The sequence below is a fragment of the Hylobates moloch genome, unplaced genomic scaffold (genome assembly GCF_009828535.3).
Source record: "Hylobates moloch isolate HMO894 unplaced genomic scaffold, HMol_V3 SCAFFOLD_2, whole genome shotgun sequence".
Taxonomy (NCBI): Eukaryota; Metazoa; Chordata; class Mammalia; order Primates; family Hylobatidae; genus Hylobates; species Hylobates moloch.
This window is the reverse complement of record NW_026652277.1, coordinates 174,264,264-174,285,986: the sequence shown is the minus strand read 5'-3', so window position 1 is coordinate 174,285,986 and position 21,723 is coordinate 174,264,264. Positions and strand designations below refer to the sequence as shown.

Sequence of the window (21,723 nt, the reverse complement as noted above, 5' to 3'; positions counted from 1 at the left end):
CTAGTCTGGCGCCTTGGAAGTTTATTTCCAAACACAGCCAACTCTGGTCACATTAGTCCAGGGGTCGTGTGGGCATCTACCTGGGATGACTGTGAAGGCCCCTTTGTTGGCCCCTTTGAGGGCCGACACCTGGCTCTGGCTGCCTCTTGGTTCAGGACACTGAAGATGAGCCCGGGTCCATGAAGTTTCCTACCCCGGGAAGAGCACCAGTGGGATGCTGCGTTGTCCATCTGCCCACGGCCTGGCCCCCACTGGCACCAGAGGCCTACGCGGCTTGGGGCCTGGCTCCTGGGCTTCAGAGCGGCTGCCCTCATAACTGTTGTCCCCAAAATATGATGCCAAGAAACAAAAAACATGTTCTCTGCAGCTGCCTCCCACCCCCACACACCTGCCGCACTGTGTGGAGATAAAACTGAGAACTAGGTGCACTTTTTTCCTTTCAAAGTACAGCACCTAAACAGAGGAGTGGGGGAAGAAGTGCTAAGAGACAAAGGCCTGCGGGTAGAGAATTCTAGAATATACAAATACACACACACCTGTACATACATGGAGTCTTAAAAGATATATAAATAAGAATGTTTAAATTTGTACATATGTGTGTTTTCAGGAAAAATTACGTATTATATTTCCATATATTATAAATTTACATATTATATAATGTATTATAGTATTCTATTTTAGTGTAATATATATTCTATTTTAATATATTAATCTATTCTATTATCCTATTTTTATATATATTAAAATATATTTAATTTTTTAAATAATGTCTGGGTTCTTCGTATTGTTCAACAGCTTTTTGCTTTTTTTGAATTTGACAAACGATTAGGAAGCCACGTCTCTGTCAGTCCATGCAACTGTGGCTCCTTCTGATGGCCCTGGTCTCGCTGGCAGGACTCACACAGCAATGATCACAAAGCATCCTGGTCCAGATGGGCCACTGTTCACCATGGCCATGGTTGTCTTAGTGAGGAGTAGTTAGTGTCTCCTTTTTCTTTTCAGTGAAAAGTCTTTTCACTGAAACAGACTTTTTCTACATTTATGTCTAAGTACTTTGGGATTTTTTCGTTTGCTTGTTTTTTTATTTTGTTTTGTTTTACTGAGACAGAGTCTCCCTGTGTCACCCAGGCTAGAGTGCAGTGGCACGATCTTGGCTCACTGCAACCTCCACCTCCCAGGTTCAAGCGATTCTCCTGCCTCAGCCTCCTGAGTAGCTCGGATTACAGGCTCGCACCACCACACCTGGCTAATTTTTGTATTTTTAATACACAGGGCTTCACCATGTTGGTCAGGCTGGTCGTGAACTCCTGACCTCGTGATCTGCCCACCTCAGCCTACCAAAGTGCTGAGATTACACATGTGATCCACTGCGCCCAGCCTGTTTTATATTTTATTTCTGTAAATGTCAGAGGTACAGATGTAGTTTTGTTCATGGGTAGAGTGCATAGTGGTGAGGGCTGGGCTTTTAGTGTAACCATCACCTGAGGAGTGTTCATTTTACCCATTAAGTAATTTCTCATCCCTCACCTTCTCCCACCCTTCCATGTCTCCATTCTCTATCCCAACACACTCGACGTCCACATGCAGACATTATTTAGCACCCACTTATGAGTGAGAACATGCGATGTTTGACTTCCCATGTGTGAGTTGTTTCACTTAAAATAATGGCCTTCTTTTCCATCCGTGTTGCTGCAAAAGACATGATTTCATTCTTTTTTATGACTAAATGGCATTCCATTGTGTATATGTACCACATTTTGGCTACCCAATCACCTGTTGATGGACACTTAGGTTGATTCCATGACTTTGCGATTGTGAATAGTGCTGCAGTAAGCTTCCAAGTGTAGGTATCTTTTTGAGACAATGATTTCTTTTCCTCTGGGCAATGCCCAGCAGTGGGATTGCTGCATCGAATGTAGTTCCATTTAGTTCTTTGAGAAATTTCCATACTGTTTTTCATGGAGGTTGTACTAATTTACTTTCCCACCACCTTTCTCCACATCCTCACCAACATCTGTTATTTTTTTGACTTTTTAGTAATAGCCATTTTGACTGATGTAAGATGATATCTCATTGTGGTTTTCATTTGTATTTATCTGATGATTAGTGATCTTGAGCATTTTTTATATGTTGTTTGGCCATCTGTATGTCTTCTTTATGTCTTCTTTTGAAAAATGTCTATTTGTGTCCTCTGGTCAATTTTTAATGGGGTTGTTTTGTTATTGTTGTTGAGTTGTTTGAGTTCCTTGTAAATTCTAGATATTACTCCCCTGTCAGTTGCATAGTTTGCAAATATTTTCTCCCATTCTGCAGGTTGTCTGTTCATTCTGTTGATGATTTCTTATGCTGGTCTTAAAGCCTTTTTTTTTTTTTTTTTGTGATGGAGTCTCATTCTGTCACCCAGGCTGGAGTGCAGTGGCGCCATCTCGGCTCACTGCAACCTCCGCCTCCCGGGTTCATGCAATTCTCCTGCCTCAGCCTCCCAAGTAGCTGGGATTACAGGCGTACACCACCACACCCGGCTAATTTTTTTTGTATTTTTAGTAGAGATGGGGTTTCACTATGTTGGCCAGACTGGTCTCGAACTCCTGACCTCATGATCCACCTGCCTCAGCCTCCCAAAGTGCTGGGATTACAGGTGTGAGCCACTGCGCCTAGCCCTTAAAAGACTTTTGAAGTCTTTGGCTAGACCCATGTCCTAAAGAGTTTTCTCTAGGATTTATTCTAGTATTTTCATTGTTTCAGGTCTTTCATCACTTAAGTCTTTAATCTCTTAGTTGATATCTTTAATATTTAAGTCTTTAATCTCTTAGTTTGTATATGGTGAGACACAGGGGTCCAGTTTCATTCTTTTGCTTATGACAAACTAATTTTCCCAGTATCATTTATTGAAAAGAGTGTCTTTTCCCCACAAAGTTTTTGTCAACTTTGTATGTGGCTTTATTTCTAGGTTTTCTATTCTGTTCCATTGATCTGTGTGTCTATCTTTATACCAGTACCATGCTATTTTGGTTACTATCTCCTTGTGATATAATTGAAGTCAGGTAACGTGATGCTTCTAGTTCTAGCTTTGTTCCCTTTGCTTAAAATTGCTTTGGCTATTCAGGCTCTTTATTGGTTCCATGTTAACTTTAGGATTGTTTTTTCTAATTCCGTGAAAAATGACGTTGGTTTTTTGATAGAGATTGCATTGAATCTGTAGATTGCTTTGGGTGATATGTTCATTTTAATGATATTAATTCTTCTGATTCATGAGCATGTGATGTTTTTCCATTTGTTTGTGTCATCTACAATTTGTCATTATTACTGTGCACTTTTGAAAGTAATTCTGTAGAATTACCTTCAAAATTTTTAATTTTGAAATTTTAAAGTTGGCTTTAAAAATTGCCAGTTGACTTTCCAAAAGATTATGCCAGTTATGCTCCCTCCTACAATGGTAAGTGTCCACCCCCTAGCCAAACCCAGATGTGATTGATTTCTTTCATTTTTGTTAATTCATTAGGCAAAAGTGTTATCCTATTTAAATATGTGTATGCTTACTCCTTAGAGAGACTGGGCATCTTTTCATGCCTATGGTAGCTATCAGAATTCCTTCCTTTGAGTATTTTGCTCTTTTCTCATTGATCTCTGGGAGCTTTTGGGCAATAGAGAGTTTAACCTCTCATCTGTTATGTATGATGCAGATTTTTTTTCCCCACGAGGCATTTCTCCTTTTGTTTTTCTTAATGATAAACTTGAAATGGGATCAATCTCACAGCAGTCATGCTTTGGAACACAGATCTTACAGAGATCAGAAAAATCTTAATGGAAGGGAATTACTCCTTTTGTACTATGCCTTGCTGTGGACAGGAGAAATGTTGCCCAAATGTCCTTGAAGAGCAGAGCACGTGCACAGCACACACGCAGTTATGCAGCTGTGGGCACAGGGGTGGGACCTGTCGAACCTAGAGACCAGAAGCTAAGGATACAGGATTCATGTTCACTGACAATTCCATCCTGAGGTCACTAGTGCCTTCTTAACTGAGTCTGGAGTGGGTAGGGGTGGAGGAGTGTGGTCAAGAATATAGAGTAAATTCAGAAGTTAGCAAACTAACAGATGCCATCAATGATAATCCTAAAGTTTTTGTTCTGGGTATTTTTGCCATTTAAAAATCAAACCATTAGCATGACCCAGAAGAATGTAGTTTCATCTGGTTCAGCATTTCTATATGTCTGTTTTACCTTTTCCTCCACCACAGGCATACACCACGTGCACACACACACACACACACACACGCACACATGGACTTGTACACACATACCACATGCACACACACACTATCACTTCACCCCAGGGTCATCCAGCTTTCGTGGCATCTGAACTCTGCCCCTGTCACCTGCAGACTCTCCTGGCGTCCCCCCGAGTGCGAATGCTCATCACCTGTTTAGAGGATTCAGCTTTGTTGCCTCAAGCCTGATCCAGGAGCCCTCACAGCAAGATCTGCACAAAGTCCCAGTTCACCCAATCGTGCAGGTAACTGTGTTTGCCTGCAGTGGGTTGGGGGTAAGAGGGCACTTGGATGATGGGTGACTCTGGTGTTCCCTGTGGCCTCAGTCACCCAGGGGTTGGGTGCTTAGGATGGGTGGACTTTAATCACCAGTTCTTCTTCCCTAGCACTTCCCATTGTTCTGAGTGTCTGCCATGGTGGTCCCTCGTGGTGGTCCCCCATGGTGGTCCCCATGATGATCCCAGGTGGTGCTCCTTCATGGTGGTTCCTGTGATGGTCTCACATGGTGGGCCCCCATGGTGGTCTCCAGTGGTGGTCCCTGTGACGGTCCCCATGGATACTCCCCATGGTGGCCTCCTATGGTGGTCCCTGTGGTGGTCCCCATGGTGGTGTCCTGTGGTGGTCCCCATGGTGGTGTCCTGTGGTGGTCCGCATGTGGTGTCCTGTGGTGGTCCCCATAGTGGCTCCTGGGATGGTCCCTGTGGTAGTCTCCCATGGATATTCCCTGTGGTGGCCTCCTGTGGTGGTCCTCATGGTGGTCCCTTGGGTGGTCCCCTGTAGTGGTCCCCATGGTGGTCTCCCAAGGTGGTCCCTGGGGTGGTCCCCATGGTGGTCCTCATGGTGGTTCCTGTGGTGGTCCCCCTGGTTGTCCCTGTGGTGGTCCCCATGGTGGTTCCTGTGTTGGTCCCCGTAGTGATCTCCCGTGGTGGTCCCTGTCATGGTCCCCATGCTGGTGCCTAGGGTGGCCTCCCATGGTGGTCCCTGTGGTAGTCCCCCTGGTGGTCCCTATGGTGGTCCCCATGGTGGTCCCTGTGGTGGTCCCCCTGGTGGTATCCGTGATGGTCTCCTATAGTGGTCCCTGTGGTGGTTCCCGTGGTGGTTCCTGTGGTGGTCCCTAGGGTGGCCTCCCATAGTGATCCCTGTTGTGGTCGTCCCCGTGGTGGTCTCCCTGGTGGTCCCTGTGGTGGTTCCTGTGGTGGTCTCTGGTGTGGTCTCCGTGGTGGTCCCTGTGATGGTTCCCGTGGTGGCTCCTGTGGTGGTCCCTTAGGTGATATCCATGGTGGTTCCCATGGTGGTACCTGTGGTGGTCCCTGTGTTGGTCTCCCTGGTGGTCCCTGTGGTGGTCCCTGTGGTAGTCTCTCATGGTGGTTCCCATGGTGGTCCTCATGGTTGTCCCATGGTGGTCCCCGTGGTGGTTCCCATGGTGGTCCCCATGGTGGTTCCCATGGTGGTTCCCATGGTGGTTCCCATGGTGGTCCCCATGGTGGTTCCCGTGGTGGTTCCCGTGGTCCCTGTGGTGGTTCCCGTGGTGGTCCCCATGGTAGTTCCCATGGTGGTCCCTGTAGTGGTCTCCGTGGTGGTCTCCCATGGTGTTCTGAGCCCTTGCTCCTACCCTACTTGGCATTCGTCTTAAAGAGGGAAGGTAAAGCCCTGGGAAGAATGTCACCATGGTGTCTATGGCCAGAGACTGGAGCATCTTCACTGTGTGGAGCCCAGCCAGGACCCTAGGGTAGCAGTTTAATTTGTGGGCATCATTTTCCCATGATGAAGTGGAATATTTGGGAAGTCTTTGGAAGGTGATCTTTTTATAATGAGTTTCCCACCTAATAAATGTAACCAGAATACAGAGAATTCTAAGGGATTAAACTTAATTAAACTTAATTCTAATTATGATTAAACTTATTTAAGAATTAAATCCGGGTAAGTTGGATGGCATTGGATTTCCATCCTATTTCCTTCCCTGTGGCCTTTGGAGAAATACAGTTGTGTAAAGTGGACGTTGTCATGACAGTGCAGGCTGCCATGGTGGCTTTCTTAGTTAAGAGCGGGTGGGTGGGGCTGCTGGATGCAGGTCAGAGCAGGTTGTGACTTGGACACCATGGAGTCAGATTTCCGATGAGATGTTTCCATCCAGAGTCTTGCTCTGCACACAGGCATTGGAGCCACACACCCAGTAGCTGCCAACACTTCCTTTTCACTTTCACATTCTCCTGCTCTCAGATTTTTGCGAGAAACACACCAGCCAGTGGACACAGAATGGCCTGGTGTCTCAAAGAGGCATAGCCCAAGGGATCGGAGAAGTTGGGATTTAGGTCAAGAACATTACTAAGTAGCTCTGCAGCCTTGGGCAGCAGGACCCATGAGCTCCTAGGCCTCCACACACCCGGTTCACCGTCGGCGCCTCTCTTCACCCCACATTCTGTGTCCGTGTAGCTGCACCGTCCCCTTGCATGAAGGTTCCGACAACTCTTCTTCTCTTGGTCCCTCTGCAGCAGTTACATGGGAACAACATCCACTTCACTGATGGCTACGAGATCAAGGAGGACATCGGGGTGGGCTCCTACTCAGTGTGCAAGCGATGTGTGCATAAAGCCACGGACACCGAGTACGCCGTGAAGGTAAGGCAGGCCTGCTGAGTGAGCAGGGCCCTGTGTGAGTGCAGCGCATGGGAGCACGTATGGTATGTGGGAGTACGTATGGTATGTGGGAGCACGGAGCATAGGAGCATAGCAGGGCCCTGTGCGAGTGCAGCGCGTGGGAGCATGTATAGCACGTGGGACCACGGAGCATAGAAGCACAGCATATGTGCTCGCGTGCTCAGCTGTGCAGTGACTCCAGCAGGGACACCTGAGCCTGAGTGAACATTCTCTCCATTTGCCATTTTCCAAGCTCTGATATGATGGAGTTCAGTTTGCTTTGATATGAGGTCACCCATGAAAAGGTAGTTTTGCAAATCATGATGAATATTTTCAGTCATATCCACCACGTAGGGACTGAGCACCTTTCGTAGCTTTGTGTATGACATACACCAAGAGTAAAAGTTTTGGGGCCCTAGTATTTTGAGAAAATAGAGTGGAGGGACAGGTATAGAATTTGGCAAGGAAAGGAAGGAAAGAAAAGAGGGAGAGAGGAAGAAAATACTCAAAGAAATAAATAAGCTTGTATTACTTACAACAAAATTCGGCAGAGAGCTAATGGTTTTACTCCCAACCGTCAAGAACAGTATAGAGAAACAATTCTTTATAACCCGGTTTGGCAATCTCTACATAGTAACTTTAGCTTCTGTCATTGTTGCTGCTTAAATATTTGATCTGGGAATCCAGAATACCAGTTTCTAGAGATTTTTGGTTAGTAAAATGTGGATTAAAGGTAAAGCTTCCTGCTAAAATCAGAATGAAATTTATGTTAAAAAAAAGATACATTGTACATCCTCTCCAAAAGATAGCAAGAGACACTTGAAAGTCTGCCCCTTTCCAGTGGAGCTGAACCCCAGGCTGTCACAGAGCGAGGTCCCAGCCTGTGCTGCCATCATGACCAGGACCCTCCTGGCTTATTCCCAGACACGTCTGCAGCACATGGTGCTACACTTGCCCTTCAAAGAACATCTGCCCAGCCAGCAAGTAATGTAAAAAGAGTAATTTTCCTCAACTGTGATTCTCCTACACTCTGAAGAGATTGTTCAAAACAATGACAATGTTGAGATGACCCAGTTCCATCCTCATTTGCCCAGAGCTCCACTGACATTTTGTGAAAACAGATATTTCAAAAGGATAATCCTCAAGCATGGCCTGGGATCCTCAAGCATATTCACTGGGAATGTTTCCCATGTTTCGTGCACTGGGAAAACGCTTTGCTGTCACAAAAGACGCAAGCCGAAAAAAAATCGCAGGTCCCTTGATTTTGTTTGGGTCAAGAATTTATGGATTATTGACAAATTTATCTTGAATTTCTCAAACAAAAAAGAAAGTTTAAATATGGAGAAATAATCAATTTGTGATTTGCTCTGATACCATCTCTGTGTTTAGTCTGCCCAGAGTCTTAATCACATCCAGGAAGGGTGAAAGGAAGGAAATAGATCATGATCTACAGTTCCTGGAACTGTAATTGGGTGGAGACTGCAGCGAGGGTTACTGTCATGGTAGAATGTCCACCCGTGGTGTGAAGAGCAGGAGAAAACCAAGTTTTGTTATGAAGTGGTTGCCTCTGCAGCCTGGGGCGCGTAGGCTTCATGCGTTTCTAGGATTTGGATTGTTGAGACTGGTTTGTCCTGCTCCTCCATCTCATTGGGAGAGTGTTTTAAAGGAGAACTTAGATGGGCGCCTACCATTTGCATACCCAGGTGCTGTTCCTGCGTCCAGATGTTCCAGTGGTAAAGAGTAGACCTGTATTCTGCCTTAGACAAGAGAATTTCACTTAACTTGTACTTTGAAACGTATTTCACATATGCTTTGTAAGCCTACATATGCTCCTTGGAATTTTTTTCTGCCTGAGTCATTGCTCACAGGATTTCTTTAGATTGTTTATCAGGTGACAGACAGCAATCCCAGAAACAATCCCTGCTTCCCAGTGAGCTCAAAGAAACAAGCCTATGGTTTGGTCAGCCCAGCAGCCGCGGCGCCCTTCTAGAAACAGCCTGCTACTGTGAGGCGGATCAGCCCCCATTTTGTGCCTCTGTAAGTAAATCCCCCAGTGACGAGGCGATGGTGTGTTTTCTCCTGATATTCCCATATCCAGCTCTTATATAGACACTGTCTGAATTCAGCTTTGTTACACAGCTTAAACTCAGTCCCTCAGTCCTCAAAGATCTTGTTGAGGTCAAACTCTGTGGAATTTCAGCAACAGCTCTCGGGGAGAGAAGCCAGGCACTGTGGCTCTGGCCGATGGCAGAAGAAAGAGCCTGGTCTTCCTGTTTCTCTTTCACAAACCTTGAAGTTCCCTGGACAAATGTGACCAGCAGACATGGCAGGAATTTCCCTTGTTCCTTCCGAGACTACAGTGGGGAATAATGTGTTGTCTGGAAGGTGCATAAATTAACCAAGCACGGGAAGGTGCAGCCCCATGAACGGCCCGGGACTTTTCAGAGAGATGTGGCTCGTGGTCCAGAAGGCTCCTATGACGAGAGCCATTTCAGAAGCGCGTTTCAGCCGGTCAAGGGAGCGGTGACAATAAGTTCATTTATCTGCAGGTAGACACGGTTGTTTGATTTCCTTCCAAGATGGACGAATTGGCATTTCTGTGCAAGAGCTTGTTATTTAGAATGGGTCCACTTGTCACCAAAACTGCTTTGACCCAGTGCAGAGCACTGTGCGGTTTTGTTTTCAGCATTTCCAGGTGGAATGTAGTTGAAAAACTTTTGGCCTTTGTCTGTATCTGCTGACTTGTTCATGAGAAGCAGCATCCCCACCTATTGATGGACTAAGAAACAGCAAAGTTTGGTGACTTCTAACATGACCTAGAACTAAGCGTGTGGCAGCTAATTGTCTGATGTGTGAGTTGGATCTCAGCTCAGCAGGTGTCCAGCCGAGACTGTCACTAGAATCCAGCTTTACCACTCCCGGTTGCCGCTTGAGCCGTATACAAGCCCACCTACCCCTGGCTCATGGATAAAAACGGGGTCTGCGTCAGAAGCAGTCCCGTCAGAGCCAGACAGGGCATCCCCCCATTCAATGGCATGGATGACCCAGAAATGTCCCCACCGAGTAATGACAGAATGAGAAATGCAGCAATCTTTACTAAACAATGAGGAGAGTGATCAGAATCGATGGATTCTGCCCAGGGCAGTCATATTCATTTGGGGTAACTGTGGCCCCCCGGGGACACTGGCAATATCTGGAGACTTTCTGGTTTTTCCAGCTGGGGCAGGGGCTCCTGGCATTGGTGAATACACGTCAGGGAAGCTGGTTAGCATCCTGCGGGGCACAGGACAGCCCCCACAACCTGCTGCCCCAGCCTCAGCATCCTTGTGGGTGAGGGCAGTTCTCATGTAGATAAAGGCCAGGAGGCTGATATTTTGGAGATGAGGATGGAGTTTTTCTTCTTCATTGAGTTTCTGGTGAGTCCTTTAGCAACAGGATGATGATCGACCAACAGCTCAGTGTTCCCCACGTGCTGCAGGGCGGCCCCCCACCCCCACCCCACTGTGACTGGGCCGTGACTTAAAGTGCAGGTCCTTCTAAGAGGAGAGTGGGGCCAGCTCTTCACCTCTATGAAGATCAGGTATGGAGGTTCATAGTGAATATGGAATCATAGTAGTTCTCACATTCTTAGAATATCATTATATTTTGCTTTAAGTTATTTCTGCATTTTTGCAGGTTTCTAATTTTGCCACCATAGTTACCCTGAATATAAACTACATTTAAGGTTCTACTTAAACCAGTTTACCTGAATAAATCAAACAAGAAGATTGTTCGATTTGCATTTATTTTCAGCTGCATTTTTAACTTGAGTCCCTGCTATATGCTGGGTACTGTGCTAAAGGTTGTGGGAAGTGATAGCTAGAATTGGTCTTAATTTTAGTGCTAATTTTAGGACCAATTCTAGCTATCACAATCTCCAACACAGTGCCCAGCTTAGAGCAGGGGCTCAATTAACATGGGCTGAATGACAACCTGGATTCCTAGGCTTGTCCCTCCCTCTCGACTTTGGCAAACAACACTAGAATGTCCAAGATCCTTCACTGGGGCAGTCCGGTCTTGGGTGGGAAGACACTGACCCTCTTCCTTCTCACGCATGCGGCACTGTTTCAGGCTGGACTTGATGCAGCGCATTCTGCCCCCAGCCAGTGCCCCCAGCCAGTGCTCTGATGGTTGAATGAGAAAAGTTATTATGTTCCCTCAGCGCTTCCTCTTCCTTTTATCAGACACATTGTAGATGAACAGATGTGCCCTACTTTCTAATAATTACAAGCCATTTTATTGGGACAAAACAGCTAAGTAATCTAATGTAAAACTAAAGCCTGCCTTTGTTTTTATAACCAATCCAGGGAGACTAGTGGTGGACGATGAAGTTTTATAGGGCTTCAAAATAGCATGACGGATGGCTGCATTGCTGTCCACGCATTAGGGCACCCTTCATTTAAAATAAGATTAAAATAGAAGTAACTATTAAGTGTTGGAGGTAATCGTGATCCAGGAGGATTAAAAGGAAAGGGAGAGGTGTATTTGAAAGGAAAAATAATATTCCTATTCCATCAAAGATGCTGTATTCACTTTATAATAATTGAGAGAGGGAATTATTTGTTTTTATTTTATTCTTAGGTCTTTGTTGCTTAATATAATTAGGTACGTATTCTAGATATTGCTGATTTGTATAAATGGAAGGATTCCTGGCATTATATTGGTGGGGGAATATGTAGGAATATGTAACTATATACAGTTGGCCCTTGAACAACACGGGGTTGAATGGTGAGGATCCATATATGCAGATTTTTTTCAGTAAATATACTGGAAAATTTTTTAGAGATTTGTTACAATTTGAAGAAACTCACAGACAAACCACATAGCCTAGAAATATTTAAAAAATTAAGAAAATGGTATGTCAGGATGCATAAAATATACGTGGATGCTAGTCTGTTTTATCATTTTCTACTATAAAATATACACAGATTTATTATAAAAACTTAAAATTTATCAAAATTTGTGTGCTCAAGCATAGACCATACGTGGCGCCATTTGCAGTTGAGAGAAATGTCAACAAACATAGATTCAGCATTAAATCATAGCTGCATCAAATTAACTGTGGTGAATATGGCACTACTGTAAGAATTTCACAGCGGCCTTCCATTGCTGCTATAGTGAGCTCAGGTGTTGGAAGGATCCGCTGTAAACGTCCTGTGACACTCATCATCTCCGTGTGAGGAGTCTTTCTCTCCAGGGAATTGGGAATAGCAGTAAAAAATGGTATCTCATGGTTCTCACATATTTTTCACCCTGTTTAGTGCAGTACCATAAACCTTGAATAACACCATAGAACCACTAAGAAGTGCCGTGCCACTAGGGACACTGTGAGTGCTCCCAAGAGGCAGAGAAAAGTCATGACATGACAAAAAAAAAAAAAGTTGAATTGCATGATACGTACCCCAGGTTGAGGTCTGCAGCTGTGAGTGCCCCCCTTTTCAGACAGACGATCCATCTTGTGAACAGATGGCATAAACTCACTATATCCGTAAATACAGTCCCATACACTAAATGCATTTTCTCTTCCTTACGATTTGCTTACTAACATTTTCTTTCCTCTAGGTCGTATTATTACAGAATTATATGCTGTATTCTTAATACAGCATATAATTGTATAATTATTCTTAATACAGTGTATCATTATACAAATACAAAATATGTGTTAATGGACTGTTTATGTTACTGGTAAAGCTTTAAGTCAACAGTAGGACATTAGTTAGGTTTTGGGGAAGTCAAAAGTTATATGTGGATTTTCAACTTCTTGAGGGGTCGGTACCTCTGACCCCAGTGTTGTTCAAGGGTCAACCGTCTACACATATCATAGCTAATTAACTAGAGAAATGTTAGCTTGTGTCACTAGTATCTCCCCTTCTCATAAGCTTAATACACATACCTTGAGACAGTTCTTGGCCATCTCTACTAATGACTCAAGTTTTTATTTATTATAGATGTCATAATAGGCATAAACTACATTACATCATTCAAGTGCCAGTTTTGCCACCTTGACCCTCTTTTGCAAAACACCAACGTCAGTACACATAGGAAGAGGAAACTGCCCAAGAACTGAAGTTCCTGAGACCAGGAGTTGCAGGCGTTAGATAGAATATGGTGACAAGAGTTACAAGGGTGACGAGAGTAAATACTTCATATTCGGTGCGTGCCAAGCACTGCTATAAGTGCTCTGTGTGTGTGAAGTCATTTAATCCTCACAGCACCCCACGGTGTAATTATTTTCATTATCCCCAGGAGGGAACAGAAACTCAGAATGGTTCAACACATATGCGAGAAGTCGCAGCCGGTCAGTGGGAGAGCAGGTTCCCGTCCAAGCAGTCAGACCCCGAGTGCACACTCTCGACCCCTGTCCAGCAGACCCACTCGTCATAAGGCGGGGAGCCCCAGTGTTCCGTTTCAGCCAGATGCTCTATGCATCTCAGAGTACCCAAACCATGAAAGAATGAGGCAGCATTCAGAGCAGATGGGGCTGGGCAGTAAGGCTGGGCTTTAGAATAGCTGGAAAGTTCAAGTCACGGGACCTGCAAGAAAAATCCATTGTTTGATAAACAGCCAAGGTCCCTAGGCTGTAAGGGGAAGGTGTGCCAGGTACAAGTGGAGCGCCAGGTAAAATCGCACCTGAGTCTCCTGGTCTTGTGAGTCTGGGTGTACCCCAGTGAAAGGTCCTGCCCCACCAAGTGGGCTACAGTTCAGCTGTGTAAATGCTCAGTGGCAGCCGGGTCGCTTCCTCTAGCTTCACTTCCGAGGGCCACAGCGCACCTGGTTCCTCCAGCACTCAGCTGTGAGGCCCCTAGCCAGGGCCCCGGCCCCCGGCAGCTGCTCCAGCTTCCTTCCCCACAGCATTCAGGATGGTCTGCATTCACGTAGACCTTTGTTTTCAGTCTGTGCTCCGAGGTCACTGGCAGCACTAGCCCCAGCTCCTGTGGATCACGGCCTGCTCGTCCTCAGGGCAGCGCCTGGGCTTGTTGCAGAAGCTACATCTTGAAAGAGCCCATGGCCTAACGCTTGGCGCTGCAGTGAGCCGCACGGGGCTGGAGAAGGAGAGGACTCAGGGGAGCTTGCGTTCAAGTTCACTCCAGAGGATCCAGTGCCAGGTCCTGCAAAGAATTCTAAGCCATTGAGAAAGCAGTGGATGGCTTCACCATGGGGCTTCCCAGTATCACGTGGGGGGTTAGCTGCACCCACGTCCTGGGGAACAGAGGTGGCTGTGCAGCTGAGTCAAACCACTGTGGCCAAACCTGGAAAGAGAGAGGTCAAGGCCAGTCCTGTCTTTAGGGATCAAAATGCATTTTTTTATAGAAATCATGTGAAAATTTGAAGCAAAAAGAAACAGCAGTTGAGAGTTAAGCTATGTGGAGGAGCAACATTAACCATCTCAAGAACAGCAGTGGTGCAGGGACAGACAGAGGCTGTAGGTGCCTTCACAGCCACAGCAGAAACACAGAGAAAGGAGCGTTCACAGGCACGGAGGCCGAGACTAGGAGCAGTTAAATAAAATAGAAAATAGAAAAGAAAGAAAGCAACATTTAGATGGACAAGGAAGGAGACTGGACAGCTTTGGTAACAGATTGCATGACTGAGGAAAATGGTGGCATAAGTTTTTCTTCCACCAGAAGAGAGAGACTCAAAGAAGATGGGAAAATGACTGTATCACCTGCCAGAACAGATGCTCTGTCCAGCCTGTGTCTCTGCACAGGCATTCTCTAATCAAAGAAGCTCCTCAGTGGAATGGGTTGGGCATTTGTATCTCCTCGAAACACACATTGGGAAGCTGCCTTTCTGGAGGATTTAACCCTTTGCCCGTTATCCCCAGGAATACTCACTGGCGGCACTTGCGGCTGCAGCGTTTGCCCGGAGATAACTTTGCCGCGAAATATCTCGCTTTTATGATTATTTTTGCACCGCTCTAGTATACCAACTTTGGAAACAAAGGACATCATTCTATCGATAGCATTCTGCTTTTAGTAGTGGCATTTCCATTTATAAAATATACTCATAATCGATTGCTGATAATGTCAAATCCTAGAAAACGTAGCATTCCTACATGGGATGTTAACTTCGTTCTCAAACAGTTGTTGGCCAAAGATGCATTTGATGAATCCAATTTTTCCAAAATAGACAATTCTGATGATTCGGATGATTCTGATATTAGTTCTGTTTAAAAATAACTCCAGTAACAGGTTTTAAATTTTATTTTCACATTGAAAATCAGATTTGCTTCAGCCTCAATGAACGTGTTTACGTAAAATTAAATGAGCGCTGGCAGCGAGCTGCACTTTTTTTTTCCAAACGAGAAAGGCTTAATGTGATTGGCTCGTGGTTTTGTTTCTCGTATGCTCAGCCCCTCCCAGCAGGCATGCGGCGGAGGACGGTCAGCAATAAGATGGAGCATGTGCCTCCTGCCCACTACCGTGTCCCCGAGCCTGTCTCACAGGCTCCCACCCACCAGCCAAAACTTGGTTCCCAACTCTCACACTGCAAACCTCTCCCCGGTCTTTCAACACGGGCTAGTTTCCTATTGTTTAGGAATGTAACACATTACCCAGCATCTAGTGACTTAAAACAACCTGAGCTTATTGTCTTCCAGCTCGGGGGTCAGAATTCCAAAATCTGTCTCACTGGGCTAAAGTCCAGTGTCCGCAAGGCTGGTTCCTTCCGCAGGCTCTGGGGGCTGAGAGTGGATACACAGCAGATGGTGGCCAGGCCGGGTGCCCAACAGAAGTCTGACCCGCACCTGCAGCCAGCCCCTTTATCTACAATACATAGCTCAGGAGGCCAGCAGCTGTGTCAGGCTTGCAGGAAGCCAGATTGCTATCTCTAGTGACAGCCCAGGAAGCTGAACTATAACTTCTGTGACAGTCAGCCCCACATGGCCAGGACTTGATGAATGACTGACAGCTTCCTAAGTTCTGTCCCTGCTTCCAAGTCAGGACCAACCAGAGAACACAAATATGCACCCAAAGCCCACAGGATGCCCTGATTTTAGTTCCCCGCCTCCATCTTTTGCAGCCAGCAGCCCCCCTCACCCACATCATCTTCCCTATGGCACATTCCCCCTGCATGGGTTGTTCACTGTCTGTGTGCACGGCCCTGTGAGGGCATCCACTCCAGGGCAACAAAAGCTTTGCTTTTGCTGTAGTTTCAGCACCCCAAGAAAGTCAGGCACATGGCAAGAGTTCACTCAATTTTAGCAGACAACAAAGAGGCTCCTTATCTTCATTTAGCATAAATATTTGGTAGTGAAAGGCTAAGTGTTGATTAAAAGAAAAATATATGGCCAGGCACGGTGGCTCACGCCTGTAATCCCAGCACATTGAAAGGCCAAGGCGGTTAGATCACCTGAGGTCAGGAGTTCGAGACCAGCCTGGCCAACATGATGAAGCCCTATCTCTACTAAAAATACAAAAATTAGCCAGGCGTGGTGGCGCGTGCCTGTAATCCCAGCTACTCAGGAGGCTGAGGCAGGAGAATCGCTTGAACCCAGGAGGCAGAGGTTGCAGTGAGCCAAGATCATGCCACCGCTGAGGCAGGAGAATCATCTGAACCTGGGAGGCAGAAGTTGCAGTGAGCCAAGATTGTGCCACTGCACTCCAGCCTGGGTGACAGAGCGAGACTCCATCTCAAATAATTAATTAATTAATTAAAAATAAAGACAAGAAAAAAATATGAGTCAGGAGCTTTACTTCAAACTCGAATTTTTTAAATCGGGGTTTATAATATAATTGTTCAACAGAGCACTTCGTGCCTTTGGAATCCATTTCATTCTGCAGCAATCCGCTTGTTCAGGAAGCTGGTTACTTTTTTCATTCATTGAGAATTTTTTTTTTTTAATTGGACGCTTTTACTGCAACAGACGCAGGGCAAGGTGAGAACACAAACCTGCTCCAGGGAGCTCACAGCTTAGCCATTTAGGAATTGTGTCAATGACAGAACCAGAAACTATACCAAAAAGTGGAGTGCAACTCCGGAATCTGAAATTAAATGAGCTTTACAGTGGGTTTGGCTCTTTCTCTTGGCCTATTGTATCTTCAAACACATGGTACCAATATCCGTGCCTGTTCACTGACAGTTCCGCTTGTCAATTTCCCTTCGATTGTCTGAAAGCTCGTGCAGGAGGAGGAGAGAAGACCGCACAAGCTCAGTGGGGCTGGGACTGTCGCCTTCGGCCAGCAGGAATGACAGCAGAAAGAAGCACCTGAGTTAAGATGCAGCTACTCTCCCTTTTCGGTAGCAAATATTTGTTATGTTATTAAAAGTACCTTAGTTTGCTTTAGCAATAGAATCTGATAAGAAACAAGTGAGACCCTTAGAACTGTGCAAGAATATGTGTCACCCAGCTGTTAACTGTAGTGATGTGGCATGACCACGCAGGCCTGGAGCGCGGGCCAGCCTTCCTGAGGAGGCTCCAGTCTATACTCACATGAGACCGTTGAAAAGAACGTGGTGTTTCTGTGCCCATCTTTGCACTGTGTGTGTAATTTGTCAACCAAAAAAGAAACGGAATTAAGACAGATGCTTGGCATGAATAGAGCTTATTTTTAGAAGGAGAACTGATGAGCTTGGAAATTTTAACTTTTTCTACCAGGATAAAACAGGAGTTCTTTCTCCCTGTCATTAGTTTAAATTAATTTTACAGGAGAAGGTATCTGTTAAATTTTACAAATGATTACATGCTCTCCTACCTTTGTTTCAAATACGATACTGATTCTTTCGGCAAGTCAAGGGAAACGCCCTGCTGAGCGTGAGTGTTCTGTGAGCCTGTGAACTCACGCCACCGCCCGCATAGTTACTGCCTCAAAGCCATCTGGTCAGGTTGCTCAGTGTCCCGGGAGACGGTGTCTCCACTGATGGAGAGAGACGAGAAAGACAGGGAAGGCAGAGAAACGCAAAGACCAGAGGAAGAGGGAAAGGTGTTTCGACAGCGGTGAAATCTCCTGTTTGCCGCCTTTGGCCAGCAGGAGGAAAGGTGTTATCAAGAGCAGCGAAGTCTCCTGTTGTCGCCTTCGGCCAGCAGGAATGACAGTGTTTGGCACGTGGCCGCATGCGTCCCTGCTAAGGAAGATTGTGGTGGTGTGCCATCCGTGTTGCACCCAGAATTGCTTCGTGGATATTCAGACACCTTGACTTAGCATCTATAAGCAAGGTGGAAATATTCAGCCTGCTTGGCGGCAACACCATGGAAAGCTTATTTACTGGCTGTGGTGGGTGGCCAGCCCCTGGAGAATGTCCTTTTCTGGAGGTTGTAGGAGTCCTTTCTAACCAGCTGTTGCCAGATGAGAAAAAGAAAGCTGAGCGAGCTTGTCGCCCGCCCCACCACACCGCTCCTACTCCGTGGCGCGTCAGTATCATTTGAGCATCAGCCTGGAGGGGAGGCCTTGTTCATCCCCACACTTACTGAGAAGGCCTCCCTGTTTTGTTGCATAATGAAGATTATAAAACAATATTATTCTCAGAATGAGGAACACCATCCACCAGAGCTTGCTCTAATAAGAGTGAGACCAACACGGTCAAGCCCAAGAAGCCGACCCCACAGAGAAGAAGTGCACTGAGAGGCACTTGGGGCCCACTCCCTGGCGCTCCTAAACAGCGCGTCCAAACCCCGGCTGCCCGCAGCAGATCCAGGTCATGTACTCCAGGACCGTAGCCACACCTCACTGCCCGCTCCTAGGTTAGCACTCTCCAGCCTTACCTTTCTCAAATAGCTCACCCTCCACGCAAAAATAAAAACAAAAGCAAAAAAAAAAAATTTTTTTCAGAAAAAGAGTTACAGGGAAAAGCAGCCAGCACTTCCTGACAGTGTCCGGGACGGAAACGCTGGGTCAGAACTGCCTTGCCACTTCGTGTCAGAGCCTTGTCTGCTCAGGCGTGATTTGGAATAATTCTCCCAGGTCAGGGGAAGGCAGGGGCCCAGGAGGGCCGTGTGAGAACCTATTCCCACCATGACTCCCTTCCAGGATGTGCCTATAATCCCAGCTACTCGGGAGGCTGAGGCAGGAGACCCCAGTCTGTGGGACTTCCCTTCCAGGACGGGGGGCACCATTTCCCATGCAAACCCACCCTCCTCGCTGCCCTGTGCCTCAGAGGCTTGGAGGCCAGGAGGCAAGGAAGCCAGGAGGCTGACTGTTAGGGACCACTTCCATGCCTCTGGCTTCTGGGCAGTTCTGCTAGTGCGAGACAGACACCACAGGACAAGGGTGGGAAGAGAAGTGTCAGGCCAAGGCCTTTCTGCCCGCAGCCCCTGTCAGGGCGCACCTTCCCACCCCATGCAGCCCCTTCTGGTCCTGTGACTCACCCTCCCCACCCCGTGCAGCCCCTTCTGGTCCCGTGACTGCCCCTGCGCAGTTCTTTGGCATTGGGAGCCAGGACTGTCCCCAAGGCATTACATTGTGCCTTGCTGGCCAGCCACTGACCCTCCAGCCACTCTACTCTTTTGCAAACGATCCTTTAATTAAGCCCTCTGGGTTGACCCAGTTGATGTGACATCTGATTTTTTTTTTTTTCTGGGGCTTTGACTGAAACACCCTCTACTGCTGACATTAGTTTTGCACATCACACTGCTTCATGGCACTGACTCACAGTGAGGATTCAGAGACAGGACTGAAAGCAGCATTTCAGGGCTGTAAATGTGGCAGGTCACAGCTGCTTGGTCCCTTGCCTGGGGACATCAGGGTAATTCTATTTTATCTCTGTAATAGGAATAACTCACTTGTACCAAGTGCTTTCTATGTACCAGGGAGAGTATGAAGGGATCGATTCATATTAATTTGTTGAATCTTAACAGTGAGCCAGAGGAGTACCTGGTATTTTCTAGTTTTTACAGATGAAGAAAGCTAGGTGTGGAGAGGCCCAGGGGGCTCCTGCCACCCCACAGGGAGTGGACGGGGAGGCCGGGTCTCAGCGGGGGTCAGACTGGCTCAGCGGCTGGGCCGCCAACCACACGGCACGTGGCCTCCCAGGGAGCAACGCCTTCCTCCACCCTTCCAGCCCTCCACGGGAGCTGAGCCTGCAGACACCCACGTTCAGGTACCAGCGAGTGACATGGCCACAGGCCAAGCTACCCACACCCACAGCAGCGTTCTTGCCTGAGACAGCAAACGTGACTTCCCCTCGGGAGCAAACCAGATGTTTGCTGACCGCTGGCTCTACCCTGCAGTGAGAAACAGCAGCACTCGTGGGCCCCTTGGAGTCTCCTCCAGATGAGCTCCTGCCCCCACAGGACCTGGGCCTGGGGGCTTCTTTCATTTTCCTCCATTTCCCCAAATGCCACCTCAGAGAACAGCTGGTGTGTGGTGTTTGCTTGTTGACAGAGGTGCTTTGGGGGTTCCACCAGGCAATTAAATGATTTTGAAAGGTGTAACTGATATGTTTAAAATGTAATAAAAGTCAACATGCATGCTTAAATGTGTATCAGATTCTAGCAAATGACCAGGACACTGGCTCCGATGGGTTAAAATCCAGTGTGCCTCACGTGTGCACGTACATGCTAGCTTTTATTACAATTTAAGATAGTTTTTAAAGTAAGCAAGAGTTTAAGGTAATCTGTCTTTGAAAACTGTTTACAAATACTTATCATTGTAAGTCAGAATTTTTCTGAAGACTTACAACAAAAGAACACATAGAAATAAAATAGATACTAGGGTTGATAGGGCAGCCATCTGTAGTCCCAGATTCTTTAAAATAATAGTCACATTGTCCTCCAATTTCAGCTTACAAAATACATTTTGGAAGTTTTTATTTAGTATTTTGAATAGACAATATATTCTTGTGGTTCAAAATTTTTAAAAATTCATGTGGATACAGCAAGGTCTCCCTCCCACCCATGGCCCCCCAGGCACCCTGTTCCCCTCCTCACAGGAAGGCAAGGCAATTAAATGTTTCCTCCTTCCTTCCAGGGTTATTTTATGCACCCACAAGGAAATGGATGCGTCTATCTGCATTCTTCTCTCCATTTTTAAAACAAGGGATGGCGTAGGATGCACCTGCCCGCGTAGGCCTTTTTTACTCCTTGTATCTTGAAGATGGTCCCGGGCGGTGGAGGAAAAGCTTCCACTTTCTTGTTTACTGTGCATCTTGTTCCACTGTGACAGTGATAAAACAGATTCATGCTAAGAACACATCCCTTTATCATGAAATCATATTTGCGAAAAAATCTTCTACTGAATTTTTTAATAAATTTATGAAGGTATTTTAACCTTCTCCAATTGCAAAGACAGGCTTCCGGCCCTGACAGGCGGGATACCCACAGGCAGCTGGGAGCAGAGGCGTTCGGGTACCTGACGGCCAGCTTCCCTACAAGGAGTGCAGGACGAGCGTCCCAGGACCTGCTTAGGCTGTGGCACGTTAGGGAAAGTCCCCCACCCCTCCTTGAATGGTTGTTTTAAAAGTCTGTACTTGAGAATGATGCATTTATGTTGGCAATAGAAATAGTCCTACTGTCCTAGCTAAAACTTCAGTACAATTAAATGCAGCAGCAGGAGAGAAATTTTGTGTCCAGAAAGGGACCCTAACTCTTCTGCCTGTTTACAACCCAAGCTATTAGGACTCACAGATCATGGGCCACTGATGCAGTCAGAGCTGAATGGTGGCCATGGCAGAGCGTCCTTTAAAAATGGGGTGAGAACTGGCACTATGGTGATTTTTTATAATGGTGACGGGGAGTGGAGGAAGGGTGACTAGCGGACAGATTACGAGCAGTGAGTCAAATGCTACCCAAGCATTTGGTTCTCTGAAGTAAAGAAATAGCCAGGTGTACTTGCTCATGCCTGTAA

At 46.5% G+C, this 21,723-nt stretch overlaps 1 protein-coding gene across 4 annotated transcripts in view; it reads left to right on the top strand.

The window, feature by feature from the left end:
- Nucleotides 1-21,723, top strand: part of RPS6KA2 (ribosomal protein S6 kinase A2) — a 456,813-nt gene that overhangs the window by 415,615 nt on the left and 19,475 nt on the right. For all 4 annotated transcript variants that reach the window (XM_032162339.2, XM_032162347.2, XM_032162329.2 and 1 more), the window contains 2 exons: nucleotides 4,383-4,513; nucleotides 6,761-6,886. In XM_032162339.2, coding sequence (XP_032018230.1) covers nucleotides 4,383-4,513; nucleotides 6,761-6,886 — 257 coding nt within the window. The remainder of the gene's footprint in view (nucleotides 1-4,382; nucleotides 4,514-6,760; nucleotides 6,887-21,723) is intronic.